Source organism: Castanea sativa, chromosome 6, assembly GCF_040712315.1.
Source record: "Castanea sativa cultivar Marrone di Chiusa Pesio chromosome 6, ASM4071231v1".
Classification (NCBI taxonomy): domain Eukaryota; kingdom Viridiplantae; phylum Streptophyta; class Magnoliopsida; order Fagales; family Fagaceae; genus Castanea; species Castanea sativa.
The window spans coordinates 47,436,707-47,451,042 of record NC_134018.1 but is presented as its reverse complement, the minus strand read 5'-3'; the positions used below and the strand labels follow the sequence as shown (position 1 = coordinate 47,451,042).

Sequence of the window (14,336 nt, the reverse complement as noted above, 5' to 3'; positions counted from 1 at the left end):
GAGCCTAGTCTTCAACGTAAGTGGTCCCCCAAATTGGGCCTTTCAGACTTTAAAATTGATTAGTTTATAAGTTCACCGGTAACTCTGGGAGGAAAGCCCTTAAAAATTAAAAAACACATATTTCCCGCGACACGAGAGAGAGAGAGAAAGGGTGTGAGATCGAATCATTGAATATGAATCAGAAATTCGGAGGAGGAAGACAACCTACGGGGACTCCGTCGCTGGCGTGGTCGTGCGTTGTTGTTGTCGTCTCGCTCCTCGCTGGCGCATCTGTTGTCCACAATATATATAAGCCTAATCTTGTAAGCCTCTCTCTTTCTCTCTCGCTCTCTCATAACCATTTCAATCTTTGGCACGTTGTCAAATATGTTATAACCAAATATTTTATAGGCCCATGACCTGTTTGATAAAATGTTTGAAACACTCTCATCTTGTTATCCATGACTGCATGACCTGTTTGATATGTCTTTTTCTACTGCTATTGTGTGTAGACATTGCCTCCGGTGGAGAGTGTTCACGAGACTAAGCTGAAACAACAATCTGAGAAAGAATGATATATGGTCTTTTAGCCATAATGTTGGAGCTGGTTTTTATTTCTGGATAGATAGATCAACACGACAATGTATGTGGCCTATCTTTGAAGCCAAATCCAAGTTTTAAAATTTTTGCGTGTTTTTCAGCTACATTTAATTGTTACGATCATTTTCTTTTTTAATACCCAGAACTGTACCATTGTAATTGTTACTGTGTTCAATAAGGATTTGTTTTACTTTTATCCCCAAACAGACATATATGTTCGCTTTGCTAGTTGTTTCTATCCATACGTTGGAGTATGCACTTAAGACGTTTGAAGAAATGACTGCAAGAAAGTTAAGTATATTTTTAATTTGGTTTCCACAGCAAGTTTTTCTATAGTGCTTAGCTCTAGCCAATGAATCATGGAAATAACTGACAATTCATTGGAACTAAATCTAATGCATTGAGAAAAGTACTTACTTTCTGCTAATACAGGGTTATTGTAGATTATATTTTATTGAAAGCTTTAATTTTCTTTTGGAAAGTGACTTTCATGGGAATGTTAGTCTAGTGAATTTTTTAATAGCTCAAAATTGAATATGGGCAAGTTGGTTTTCAAAGTTGGATTCTTTAAAATCTATTTCTGGCTTTGTTGCAGTATACATTAAGGAACCACGCAGTCTGCAAAGTCTAGGCTTTGTTTTAGACTTCTGTTATGGTCCAAATCCAACTTGAACTTTGTTCTTGGTCGTTAAATGTCTTTAATAAATATTCCTGTGTTGCATAGTTTCCAATGATTGAGCTATTTTTGCATTGTTGGTTCTGCAAACTAATTTTTTTGAAGGAAGTAATTAAACGTACTTGCTTAATTCCTGTTATCATTTTGGAACTGACCCTGTTAGCAGAAGTTAGGTCTTTCAAATTACCACTTACATGAGTACTAGTTATTTACGACATGAGCAAAGCTTCAAGAGATATGAGGGTAGGTTTTCCACCTTGTGACATTTCCCTTTATCTCTTTTGTTTCCCAGACTTTTAGTGATAAGTTGATTCATATGTAGGATTTATACTACAAAAAAGTAAAAGAAGGACGTTGGCATGCTTGAAGTGCTAGAATACATACTAGCAAAGCTTCCATAGCCTCAACCTTCTTCCTATTCTCATCATCTTCAAAGTTGTATTTCTCTGCATCCTTGATCATCCTCTTAATCTCCTCACTGGACAGCCTCACCTTGTCACAGATGATAGTGATCTTGCTCCTCAAACCAGAGGTCATCTCAACTGAAACTTCAAAATACCATTGGATTCAGTATCAAAGCAGACATCTATCCGAGCAATACCCCTTGGTGCTTTAGGAATGCCAAAAAGCTCAAATTCTCACAAGTTGTTATCTTGAGTTCTTGTTCTCTCACCCCTTTATCCCTGAGTATAAAATAGTAGTTTGGTTGTCATAGTTGGTCGTGTAATGGCCCTTCTTGGTGTTAGGAATGGAGGTATTCCTTGGAATCACAATAGACATTTCAATTCCAATAATCGCCACTCTAAGAGACATAGGGGTGACATCCTAAAGTGTAAGACTTGAAGCTTTTCGTTACCCATATGGGCTAAGATTGCAGCTTGCATAGGCACCCCATATATGATATGCCACTGCCTCATTGGGATGAATGCTCTTGCAAAGTTCTTTCCTCCTAAATAAGTCCTATGATAAGCCAACAGGTGCTGCGCCTTTTGGAATTCTCTGGAAACAACATTTAACAACGACATCATGAAAAAAGTTTTTGTTATCTTAGCATTAGTTATGGCATTTTCTTTTGATTTTCTTGGCTACCATATACCAATGTTCGCACTGCCAAACGCAGGATGGAGGTGATGAGGCTTTATAATTTGTTATGGAATTTTCTTTCGTCTATATCTTATTAATTTCAAAATCACCTTATTAAAGATGGAAAAATACCTCGGAACCGGCTCGCCCCCAACCTACCCCACAGGGGTTTCCCTGCCTTGTTCTCATCCCTACTTAATTTATGTGGTTTGTTCTTTTGATTTTCTTGCTTGACAAACACCAAATGGTGAATATTTGTGGCTTTTGCCGTTCATTTTATTGGCTACCAAACATAGAAAAGAAGATATGAGGCTTTATATTGTAGTTTTCTTGTCTATTTTCTTGGTTACCAACTTGAAATCATTATTAATTTTACTTTTAAAAAAAATATATTTTAAGACAAAATCTCTATTATTGTTTTTCTTAACTAAAATAAATCACAAGTTGCATTTTCCAGCCATAACAAAAGGACGGATTTGGTTATTTCTCGTAGTCTATGAATTTTTTAAGTTTTAAATTAAAACAGTAGAGGTTCAGTTTGATTTTGATCTAATATTAACAGGATTTTTTTTGTTTATATTTTTTTTCAAATTATTAAGTTACTTATGTTTTTAGAGGCAATTATTAAGATAATTTGTTCTAAATAAAACTCTATTACAAAGTTTCAGTAAATATGACATACTACACTCATAAAATCTCTCTTACTCAAAGTTTGAGAATTAAAGAAACTCACTTATTATTTAAAACTGGTCCCTGACCGGTGCGGTGCACAGGATAGTTAAATAAAAATTTAAAGTACTTATTTTGCTTAAAGATTTATGATTTAGCTTTAAAAAATGTATAATTTGAAAATTAAAGAAAATAAGTAATTTTTTGTTCAATATAATGGTTTAGAAAAATTCTTATTCTTTCATATCATTGGTTCCACATAACACATTTTGGCGTGAGCTATTCTATGGTGATGACTTTACATAATACTTAACTGCAATTAAATCTACCATTCACCACCATTCTAATCTATGTTATCTTGATAGTAGATCTACAAATTGCATTATTATATTTTTAGAGTTTGTTACATCATTATTATTATTATCTATATATAATATAAAATTAAAACTTTTTACTTTTTTAGATACTTACATTAGGATTAAAACTTTTTTAGATACTTTTTACTTTTTACTTTTTAGATACTTACATCATTATAATTTTTTTTAATTAGACCTAATGTTAGAATATTTTTTTAAAAAGGACTCACTTTAGGTTTCAAAAAAAAAAAAAAAGAAAAGGAAAGATTCACTAAAAAAAAATTTTAGGATTAAGGAAAAAAAAAGAAAAGAGACTCTTGTTAGGACTTTCTCACTATTTAGTTTAAAAAATTAATTTTTTTAATAAATTAAAATGATGATGTCACTTTAGAATTTTTTTTATATATAAAAGTACTCATTTTAGGTTTCAAAAAAAAAGAAAGAAAGAAGGATTCACGTAAAAAAAAAAAAAAAACTTTAGGATTAAGGAAAAAAATACTCTCACTATTTAGTTTTAAAAATTAAAATTAAAAAAAAAAGATTAAGGAAAGAAGAGAGAGACTTCTGTTAGGACTCTCTCACTATTTATATGTGTGTGTTTTTATTTACTTTAATAATTATTCTTTTTATAGAAAACATAAGTGAATGACTTGCAACCAGGCACCCTACATATGTTTATATTTCCCTCTATGCGTTTTCCTTCATCAGTTCTCGTTCTTCTTTCAGTCGTGTAAACACAGAACATGGGGAAGGGCAAGGGCAAACAAAAAGGCGTAAGAAACGAAAAACAACCTTCAAGTCTTACCGTACACAATGAAAACTCAATCACCAACCAAGAACAAACCGATGCTTTCTCAGAATTCCCAGCCGAAATCTTATTGGAAGTAGTCTCGCGCTTGCCACTAAAAGACATATGCAACATCAGGAGTGTCTCAAAAGGCATCAATAATTTGACAAGAAGGCCAGACTTCGCAGCCAAACACTTCCGTAATTGCAAAACTCTTTCTGGTAATCTCACAGGATTCTTCTGCCAGAGTGTTTCAACGCAAAGGGAATGGTGGCATAATGAGAGCCGGTTCATTAATGGTCAAGTTATCCATGACCCTGATTTTGTTGCCATAAAATCTGAAGCTGATCTTGTTCCAGATTCTCTCTTCAATTTCTTGAAGAAGGGGAACAACAGCAACGATGTGGTCGAGCTTATTGATTCTTGCGATGGTTTATTACTTTGCTGCACTTACACTGGGATAAAATCGTTCAAAACATGGTTCGTTTGTAATCCTTTGACCATGGAACATGTCACTCTTCCATATCCTGTCAAACGATCTAACCTGGTCTACTATGGGTTGCTTGCAGACACAACCAACTCTGGTTAACTTCAATATAAGGTAATTTATATTTTTAATCCGAAAGACGATGACTCTTGTTCTATTTTGTCGGTTTTTTCATCGAAAACGAGTGAGTGGAAGGAATTTGAGGAGAGCCTTCCGCCTTTATGCCACCATACCATGATGGGATCGAAGGTTGTATACAACAGCAAGCTATTTTGGGATTGTCTTGAAGGTCACATTCTTGTATGTCACTTAAACAAGGAAGGTAAATCAGAATTGATTGAGACTCCTCGTGCTCCACTAGGAAGGTCACTTTGGAAATCCAATGACAAACTTTTCTGCTATTGCTAGGGGTTTGATGATGAGACTCCTGTCTGGTCTCTCTCTATCAATGACGAGGAGGAACTTGAGTGGAAGGTTGAAGGTTGCGAGGAGTTTGAGATGTTGATAGAAGATGTCGGCAACGAATTTGCTAGTTCGTTGTATAATGTATGGGTGCAAAAAAAACCAAACATTGAGTTTAATATAATAGGTTACAACCCTGAATCTAAAGTGATTTATTTGTGGAAGCCAAATCCCAGTAATTTTATTATAGGATATGAGTTTACAGAAAGGAATTTCAAGATCCTGTGGGGTGCTGGACGTGGACCAAATCGTATTTTGCCATATGTGCATAGCTTTGCGCCGATTCAGATTGCCAAGATGAAAGAAGGGGAAGGCAAACACTGTGTTGATGTGGATACGAACAAGAAGAAAACCAAAGGCAAACATGTTGCCCCACGTTCTCAAAGAACCAACTAATCTGTTGGTTTACAATGGACTCTAGCCATGAGTGATTGCGCTAATTTGTCTATTATTTAGTATTCCTGCCATTATTTTCTTTTGGATTTCCTTTTCTGTTTTTATTTTATTGCACTTTCATGGTTAGGTTATCTTATTTATTATGTTATATTATAAGAGAAATGATATAAACGTCTCTTTTTCTCTCAATTATTTAATTACTCAACCCTCGACTATGTCATATATCTAGTTGTTCCTCCAACATTTAGCCTTTTAACATATAAAGTTGGGAAAAGTTACATTGTAACTGTGTTTTCATGAATTGAAATTGTGAGTTTAACTCGTGATTTTAGTTCATGAAAACAGTAGATACGCTGTATTACATTGTTTGTAAAATACACCTATATAATTAAGCTAATTGATTGTGAGCCTACTTAAATGTTTCTCATTCATGTTCAAGGAATTGAGGACGTTTCATTGTTGATTTAGACTGTAGGGTTCCCAAGTTCATGGGTGCAATCACATGGGCACATCTTCAACATTATTCAAGCCACCGTACATGTGAGGCAAACCCTTCAATGCTCATCAATTTTTACTCTGCATTTTAAATTCCATATTTGCATAATGATGTTCCTAGTTTCTACATCGATTCCTCTGTTCTCTCAAGAGAAAAGTTGCATCTTTTAATTCCACAGAACAGCACATGAAGAATTATCATTGGAGGCACAAGTTGCTTTGATGAACTCATATGATGTAATTTTGATATGACCAAGAAGTAAATATCCAACGACATCATGAACAAAGTTGTTGTCATCTTAGCATTAGTGATGGCCTTTTCTTTTGATTTTCTTGGCTACCATGTACGCACGGATTTTTCTTCACCCAAACATATATTTATATATTTTTTCATTTTAATATATATCAATTCAATGATTTTTATAAATAATTTAATATTTTTGGTAGATATTCTATTTATAATTTTTTTTATATTCTATTACTATCTTTTAAAACACTTACTCTATTAATTTGAAAAACACCTTATTAAAGAGGGTAAAATAAATCTGAACCAGCTCGCCCCCAACCTACCCTACAGGGTTTCCCTGCCTTGTTCTCATCCCAACTTAATTGACGTGATTTTTTCTTTTGATTTTCTTACTTACCAAATACCAAATAGTGAATATTTATGACTTTTGCTTTTGATTTTATTGGCTACCAAACACAGAAAAGAGAATATGATGCTTTATATTGTAGTTTTCTTGTCGATTTTATCGGTTACTAACTTTAAATCATTCTTAATTTTACTTTAAAAAAAAAAAGAGAAAAGAAAAAAAGAAGCTATTTTAAGAAAAAAAAAAATTCTATTATTGTTTTTCTTTACTAAAATACATATAACATATTGCGTTTTTTGTCCCTCCAACTAAACAAATTACAGCAAAATGGGTTTGGTTATTTCTCAAAGTCCGTGAATTTTAAGTTTCAAATTAAAATAGTAGAGGTTCAGTTTGATTTTGATTTGACAGGAATTTCTTTTTTTGTATTTTTTTTTTCAAATGTTAAGAAACAATTATTAAGATAATTTATTCTAAATAAAACTCTATTTCAAAGTTCCAATAAATATGACATACTACACTAATAAAATCTCTCTTACTCTTCATAATAAAAAATCTCTCTTACTCAAAGTTTTTGAATTAAAGAAAATCACTTTGTTATTTAAAATTATTTAATAATTAAAATTCGGTGTAGATATTATATATATATATAGATTTGTCTATTTACTTTAATAATAATTATTTTTTATAGAAAATATAAGTGAAATCAACAGAAATAGGGGCGGAGGGAGGGGGCGGTCAAGGGGGGCAAGTGCCCCCCTAACTCTCAATAGTTTCTCTAATAACCTCCTCGAAATAAAGAACAAAGAACTTTTCTACTTATTGTGTACTAACTTGTCTGACTTCTTTTCAATTATCACAACAGCTTTTCTTACTTGTAATGCTAATAGACTTACAAAGTTACACACTTACTACAACTCTTATATAAAAATAGTAGGTCTCACCTAGTAATAATAATTAAAAAAAAAAAAAAAAACCCACTACTTAGCAGAATAGGAGTTAAAAGCTTAATAGAATTCTGGAAAAAAAAAGTATATACATAATATAAACAAACTACTTTTAAGGTTGTAAAAAAATAAATTAAAATTTACCCAGGTTAGATTCTATATGATAATTACATTAACATATTAATTAATTTTTTACTTTCAATATTAACTTTTAATCTTGCCCACCTAAATTCCTGGTTCGTTAACAGAACAGAAGTATAGAACTCCTGTTTAAGAATTCCAATTGCTAAAGCGAGTTTGGTTTCTTCATAAAAAAGGGAGGAAAAAAAAAAGTGGGTCAGTTTCGTTTTCGATTCGGATTCGAATTAATACAAAAAGCCAATTACAGCCTGACTCGCACCGACTCCTGCCAGTATATATCTTTCTCGTTCTTTCTTTCAATCGTGTAAACGCTTGAATCAAATTCTCGTAAGAGCACTGAACATGGGCAAGCGCAAGAGCAAGGAAAAAGCCGTAAGAAGCGAAAAACAATCTTCAAGTCTTACCATAGACAGTGAAAACTCGATCACCAACCAAGGACAAACCGATGTTTTCTCAAAATTCTCAGAGGAAATCTTATTGGAAGTACTCTCGCGCCTGCCAGCAAAAGACGTATGCAACATCAGGAGTGTATCGAAAGGCATCAACAACTTGACAAGAAGGCCAGACTTCGCAGCCAAACACTTCCGTAATTGCAAAACTAATTTCGCGGGGTTCTTCCACCAGAGTTTTGGAATGGATTGGGAATGGTGGCACAACGAGAGTGGTCAATGTTACGATGACCCTAATTTTATTCCCATAAAACCTGAAGCTGATCGTCTTGTAGATTCTTTGTTCAGTTTCTTAAAGAGTGATAGCCTCGATGTGGTCGAGGCTGTTGATTCTTGCAATGGTTTATTACTTTGCTGTGTTTACTCTGGGACGGCAATGTTTAAAACAACATGGTTCGTTTGTAATCCTTTGACCAAGAAACATGTCATTCTTCCTTATCCCAAACGATCTACCCTGGTCTATTATGGGTTACTCGCAGACACAACCAACTTTGGCTATCTTCAATTTAAAATAGTTTGTATTTTTAGTTCGAAAGACGATGACTATTGTTCCCTGTTGTCTGTTTTTTCATCAGAAACGGGTGAGTGGAAGGAATTGGAGGAGAGACTTCCACCTTTATGTCACTATTCGGTGATGGGTTCGAAGGTTGTATGCAATGGCAGTCTATTTTGGGATTGTCTTGAAGGTCACATTCTTGTATTTCACTTGAACAAGAAAAGTAAATCACAGAATTGCTACGAGTTGATTGAGACTCCTCGTGCTCCGCTAGGAAGGTCACTCTGGAAATCCAATGACAAACTTTTCTGCTATTGCCATGGATTTAATGATGAGTTTCCTGTTTGGTCTCTCTCTATCAGTGATGAGGAGGAACTTGAGTGGAAGGTTGAAGGTTGCAAGGAGTTTGAGATGTTGACAGAAGATGTCAGCAACGGAGTTGCTAATTCGTTGACTAATATAAGGGTGCAAAAACCACGCGTTAAGTTTAATATAATAGGTTTCAACCCTGAATCCAATGTGATTTATGCGTGGAAAACAGGTTTTATTATAAGATATGAGTTTACAGAAAGGAATTTAGAGACATACAATGTTGCATGTGACCGTTTACCAAGTCGTATCTTACCATATGTGCATAACTTTGCGCCAATTCAGATTGCCAATATGAAAGAAGAGGAAGGCTATGTTGATGTGAAGAAAAAAAAGGAGAAAAGAAAAGGCAAACATGTTGCCCCACGTTCTCAAAGAACCAAGTAATCTGTTGGTTTACAATGGACTCTCCATGAGCGATTGCGCTAATTTGTCTACTGTTTTGTATTCCTGCCACTATTTTCTTTTGTTTTGACTGTTCTGTTTTTATTTTATTGCACTTTTTTGGTTAGGTTATCATATTGATTTTTCCAAAAATAAGAGTGCCAAATATATTAAAGATAATATTATGTTATGTTAAAAACATCTCTTTTTCTCTCAGTTATTTAATTACTCAACTCCTTGACTATATCATAATCTAGCTGTCCCTCCAATATTTAGCATTTTAACATATAAAGTTGGGAAAAGTCTGTTACAATTTAACTGTGTTTTCATGAACTGAAATTGTGAGTTTAACTCATGATTTTAGTTCATGAAAACAGTATACACATAGTGTGTGCAACACCTTGTTGTTAATAAACATCCCCCTAGCTATATAAGTTTATTGATTGTGAGCCAAGGAATTGAGGATGTTTCATTATTGATTTGGAATGTAGGGTTCCCTGGATCATGCGTGCAAATCAGATGGACAAATTTTTAACATTATTCAAGCCACCGTACATGTGAGGCTAACCCTTCAATGCTACTCTATAACTGCGTTTTGAATTCCATATTTGCATAATGAAGTTCCTAGTCCCTACATTGATTCCTCTGTCTTTCAAGAGAAAAGCTGCATCTTTTAATTCCACAAAATAGTACGTGAAGAATTATCATTGGAGGCACAAGTTACTTTGATCAACTCATATAATTTAATTTTGATATGACCAAGTACTAAATATCCAAGAGGAATGGTAAAGGAAAATGTGGGGAGAGGTAATTTAATAAAGTTGCCTTTAACAGCTTCTTGTATAGTATGGCAGGACAAGACATACAAGACAAACTAATATCCTCATTTAGGGTTTTAGAAAAATCCCAAGGCCTAGTGTTGTTAATGGTATTCTCGGATTGACTCGAGCTGATAGTTGTGTACCGTCAACCTCCTTTGCTTCTCTTCACAACCCAAATGAAAAATATTTAGGGTCTATTATTTTATGTCAATTTCATCACAAAATTAAAAAATATACCGAATACAAGCTTACCCTTTAGCAAGAGCTCGAACAATTTGTTCCCTTTTATCCTATGGAACTTGCTATTGGATGGTTTATACATATAATTTAAAGACTCTTTAAACTCCAAACAAACTGACAAGATTTTTTTTATGTTGCATAAGAGTTCCGGACATTCTCTAACTTCTTGTCCACAGAATAAATTGTGCACATGTCCATCACTATATATAACGGTTCAATTCTCGGAATGGCATATTAGTTTTGATATCATACCCCAGTTTCATTTACATTGATACTTTAAAACTTCAATGGCACAATTCTAAACTAAAACGGGATAATTCCAAAACCGAGCTAGACAGGTTCATGCTCATCCTCATCAATTGATATAAAATGGCAACACCAGATATTAGAAATCATATCATCAGAATTTCCAACAAAGTCCAAATTACTAGCAAATAGTAGAATTAAAGATTTGTGAAAATAAAGTCGGAATATGTTGTACTGTTGTGACAAGAGAGGTGCTGCTCAAATTTATTGCTGGTGTCTATAAAATCCTCGCAATGATGGGATTGCAGATGCTCTCAAGCATTTCAAGCTTGTCCTCATACTCTTCTGAATCCATGATCTGGAGGCCATCTAACCACTCAATCACCTGTTCAATAGCTTCTTCCATCTTTTGCTTACTTGCAGGGGCAAGCTTTGCACCAATCTTCTTATCATTGATAGTTTTCCTTAGGTTGTAGGCATAGTCTTCCAAAGCTACCATAGCCTTAACATTCTTCTTGTGTTCCTCATCTTCGGCCTTGTATATCTCTGCATCTTGGACCATTCTCTCAATCTCTTCACTGGACAACCTTGCCTTGTCATTGGAGATGGTCATCTTCCTCCCAACACCAGACGTCATCTTCTCAGCAGAAACAATTAAGATACCATTGGCATCAATATCAAAACAAACTTTTATCTTAGGAACACACCTGGGTGCTTCAGGAATGTCGGAAAGTTCAAATTCCCCCAAGAAGTTATTGTCCATAGTTCTTGCTCTTTCACCCTCGTAAACTGATAGCAATATAGAAGTTTGGTTGTCAGAGAAGGTGGTGAAGAAATCCTCCTTCCTGGTGAATGGCAGTATTCCTGGGAATCAAAATAGACATCTGTGATCCGCGAATTGCTACACCAAGGGACAGTGGGGTGACATCTAAGAGAACGATGTCTTTAAGTTTCTCATTTCTCATACCAGTCAAGATTGCAGCTTGAACAGCTGCCCCATAAGCTACAGCCTCATCCAGATTAATGCTCTTGCAAAGCTCTTTCCCATCAAAGAAGTCCTGCAACAACTGCTGCACCTTGGGAATTCTGGAAGAACCACCTGTAACAACAACATCATGGACCCAATTCTTGTCCACCTTAGCATCAATTAAACACTTCTCCACAGGCTCTATACACTTACTGAACAAATCAATATTGAGTTCCACAAATCTAGCACGGGTAATATTTGAGAAGAAATCAATGCCATTACATAAAGAATCAACTTCAATGGTAGTCTCAAAGGTAGAAGAAAGAATTCTCTTTGCTTTCTCACATGCAGTTCTCAATCTCCTAAGAGCTCTTGAATTCCCACTAATATTGATCTTGTGCTCCTTAAATTTTTCAACGAAGTGCTTTACCATTCTGTTATCAAAGTCCTCACCTCCAAGGTGTGTGTCTCCAGCAACGGCTTTCACTTCAAAGACGTCATTCCCAATGGTAAGTAGTGAGACATCAGTAGTACCACCACCTAAATAAAAAATCAGTACATTTCTCTTCCCAGTGCCGCTTGACTTGTCAAGACCATAAGCAATGGCTGCAGCGGTTGGGTCATTAATTATTCGCAAAACATTAAGGCCTGCAATGCCACCAGCATCCTTTGTGGCCTTGCGCTGGGAGTCATTGAAGTTGGCAGGGACAGTAACAACTGCATTTTTCACAACTGTGCCCAGCTAGGCTTCAGCCATCTCACGCATCTTTTTTAGGACCATAGATGAGATTTCCTCTGCAGAGAAGTGCTTTTCTTCGCCCTTATAGGTGACAACAATCATAGGCTTATCACCAGGACCTTTAACAACCTTGAATGGCCAAAGGTTAATATCCCTCTGAACCAAGGGATCACTGAATCTCCTTCCAATCAATCGCTTTGCATCTGCAATATAGTATCCTTTTAAGAAATAAATACCTCAAATGAAAAGAAGGAAAACTATTAGATAAAAAGACACTTTTGTACATGAATCTTTTGTAGTAAAATTTGTAATATCTTTGACATGTGCCACCAATTACATTCATTTCCACCAATCAATCATATGGTAGGAGATTCAATACCACTAAACCAATCAATTGCTTTGCATCTAGATATTTCTAATTACTAAAGCAAAAAGAGTTTAATTCACTACACCCTTAAACTATAGGGTTTGAAATAGTATTGTGCTATTTCAAACCCTATAGTAACAAATTATACCTCAACCAATTTAAGTGAAATAGCATTGTGCTTGGGGAGTAAATATTTGTTGATGCTTTAATCCATTACTTGTTGAAACCCTATGTTATAATTAGAATTTAATTTGTTGTTATTTATAACTTTATAGTTTAGTTTTTTTTTTTTTGAAATTATAAGATTTATTTTGTTTAGCAACTTTTAACCAAAAAAAAATTGTTACGGCACCCTAAATTATAAATTTAAAATGTTTTTCTTTTCTTCCTTTAGTTTTCTACTGTGAAGTGTGAACTATCTAAAATGAAAATGCACAATAATTCTGTAAAAAGAAAAAAAAAGAAAAAAAAAAAAACAAGAAAAATCATGAAATAAGTTTCCTTTTCTCTAAAAGAGTATATCATACACGCAAGCAATAAAAATCAAAGTAGTTGGTGGATGAGAATTAAGATTTAAGAACATAAAACTTTTAACAGTGATCACATACAGTCCGAAACAAAGTAACAGCCAGTCAGCAACAACAATGTCCACAATCCTCTTTCCCCAGTCGACCAAATATATAATTTCCATTCCTCAAAACTAGTTACCAAGTAATATTTCCACATAAAACAAAGTACACAGGCACAGACGCAATATCTTTAGTATATGAATTGATGTTGGTAAGTGAAAACCAAGTTATGAAAAACATTTTTGAAGATTACCAAAGACAGAGTTGGTTGGGTTCCTGGCAACCTGGTTTATTGCAGCATCACGAAACAAGCGTTCGGCAGGAGTAAAAGCAACATAGGAGGGCGTGGTCCTGTTACCCTGATCATTCACTATTATCTCTACTCGTTCATGTTGCCACACTGCCACGCACGAGTACGTTGTACCCAGATCGATCCCAATTGCCGGTCCCTCTCCTTTGTCGTTGGCCATTGTTGTCTGGAAGTGGGAGATCAAAGATTAAAGTACACCAAAATGAAGTAGCTAGATGAGCGAAGACTAAGGCACCTTATGTACTGAAAAGTTAAAGACGGTATCCTTATATGCTACTAATGGGGAGCTTTTAGTGAACCCAAACAATGTATTTGAAAGAAGACAATGAGACACTTAGCCATTGAAAGGTTGTTTCAATACTTGTTCCTTATTAATGATTCCAATTCGTCTCTTTCTGTTCCAAAAAACGTTTCATTTACTGGCTCCTACTTTCTAGAGATGATGCAATGCTTCATGGAACTCTGTAACTATACCTGTTCTTAGTATTCATTGGGATTTTTTTTTTTTTTTTGATTTTTTGATTTTGTAATAGCTTATTTGGATAATGTGATAAAAAAAAACTAAAAGTTGACTTATTTTCAAAAATTTTAAAGTTAAATTATTTGAAATAAAGTTGAGACAAAAAATAGTGTGTGACTCACAAATAGTAGATAATTAATCAATAAGAAATGCACTCTCAGCCCAAAAAACTCTAGAATTATATGATT

General features: G+C 34.5%; 1 protein-coding gene, 1 long non-coding RNA gene and 1 pseudogene across 2 annotated transcripts; 2 read left to right on the top strand and 1 right to left on the bottom strand.

Moving 5' to 3' along the window:
- Window positions 1-783, top strand: LOC142641170 (uncharacterized). The gene is made up of 2 exons (XR_012845318.1): window positions 1-302; window positions 492-783. It is a non-coding gene; the product is annotated as an uncharacterized LOC142641170 (long non-coding RNA).
- A 3,323-nt stretch (window positions 784-4,106) lies between these two features.
- LOC142640081 (F-box protein At5g41720-like) lies at window positions 4,107-4,739 on the top strand. The gene has a single exon (XM_075814176.1). The coding sequence runs from the start codon at window positions 4,107-4,109 to the stop codon at window positions 4,737-4,739; it is 633 nt and encodes a 210-aa protein (XP_075670291.1).
- A 3,002-nt stretch (window positions 4,740-7,741) lies between these two features.
- On the bottom strand, window positions 7,742-13,788 carry LOC142640080 (heat shock 70 kDa protein 4-like; annotated as a pseudogene).
- Between the last annotated feature and the right edge of the window lie 548 nt (window positions 13,789-14,336).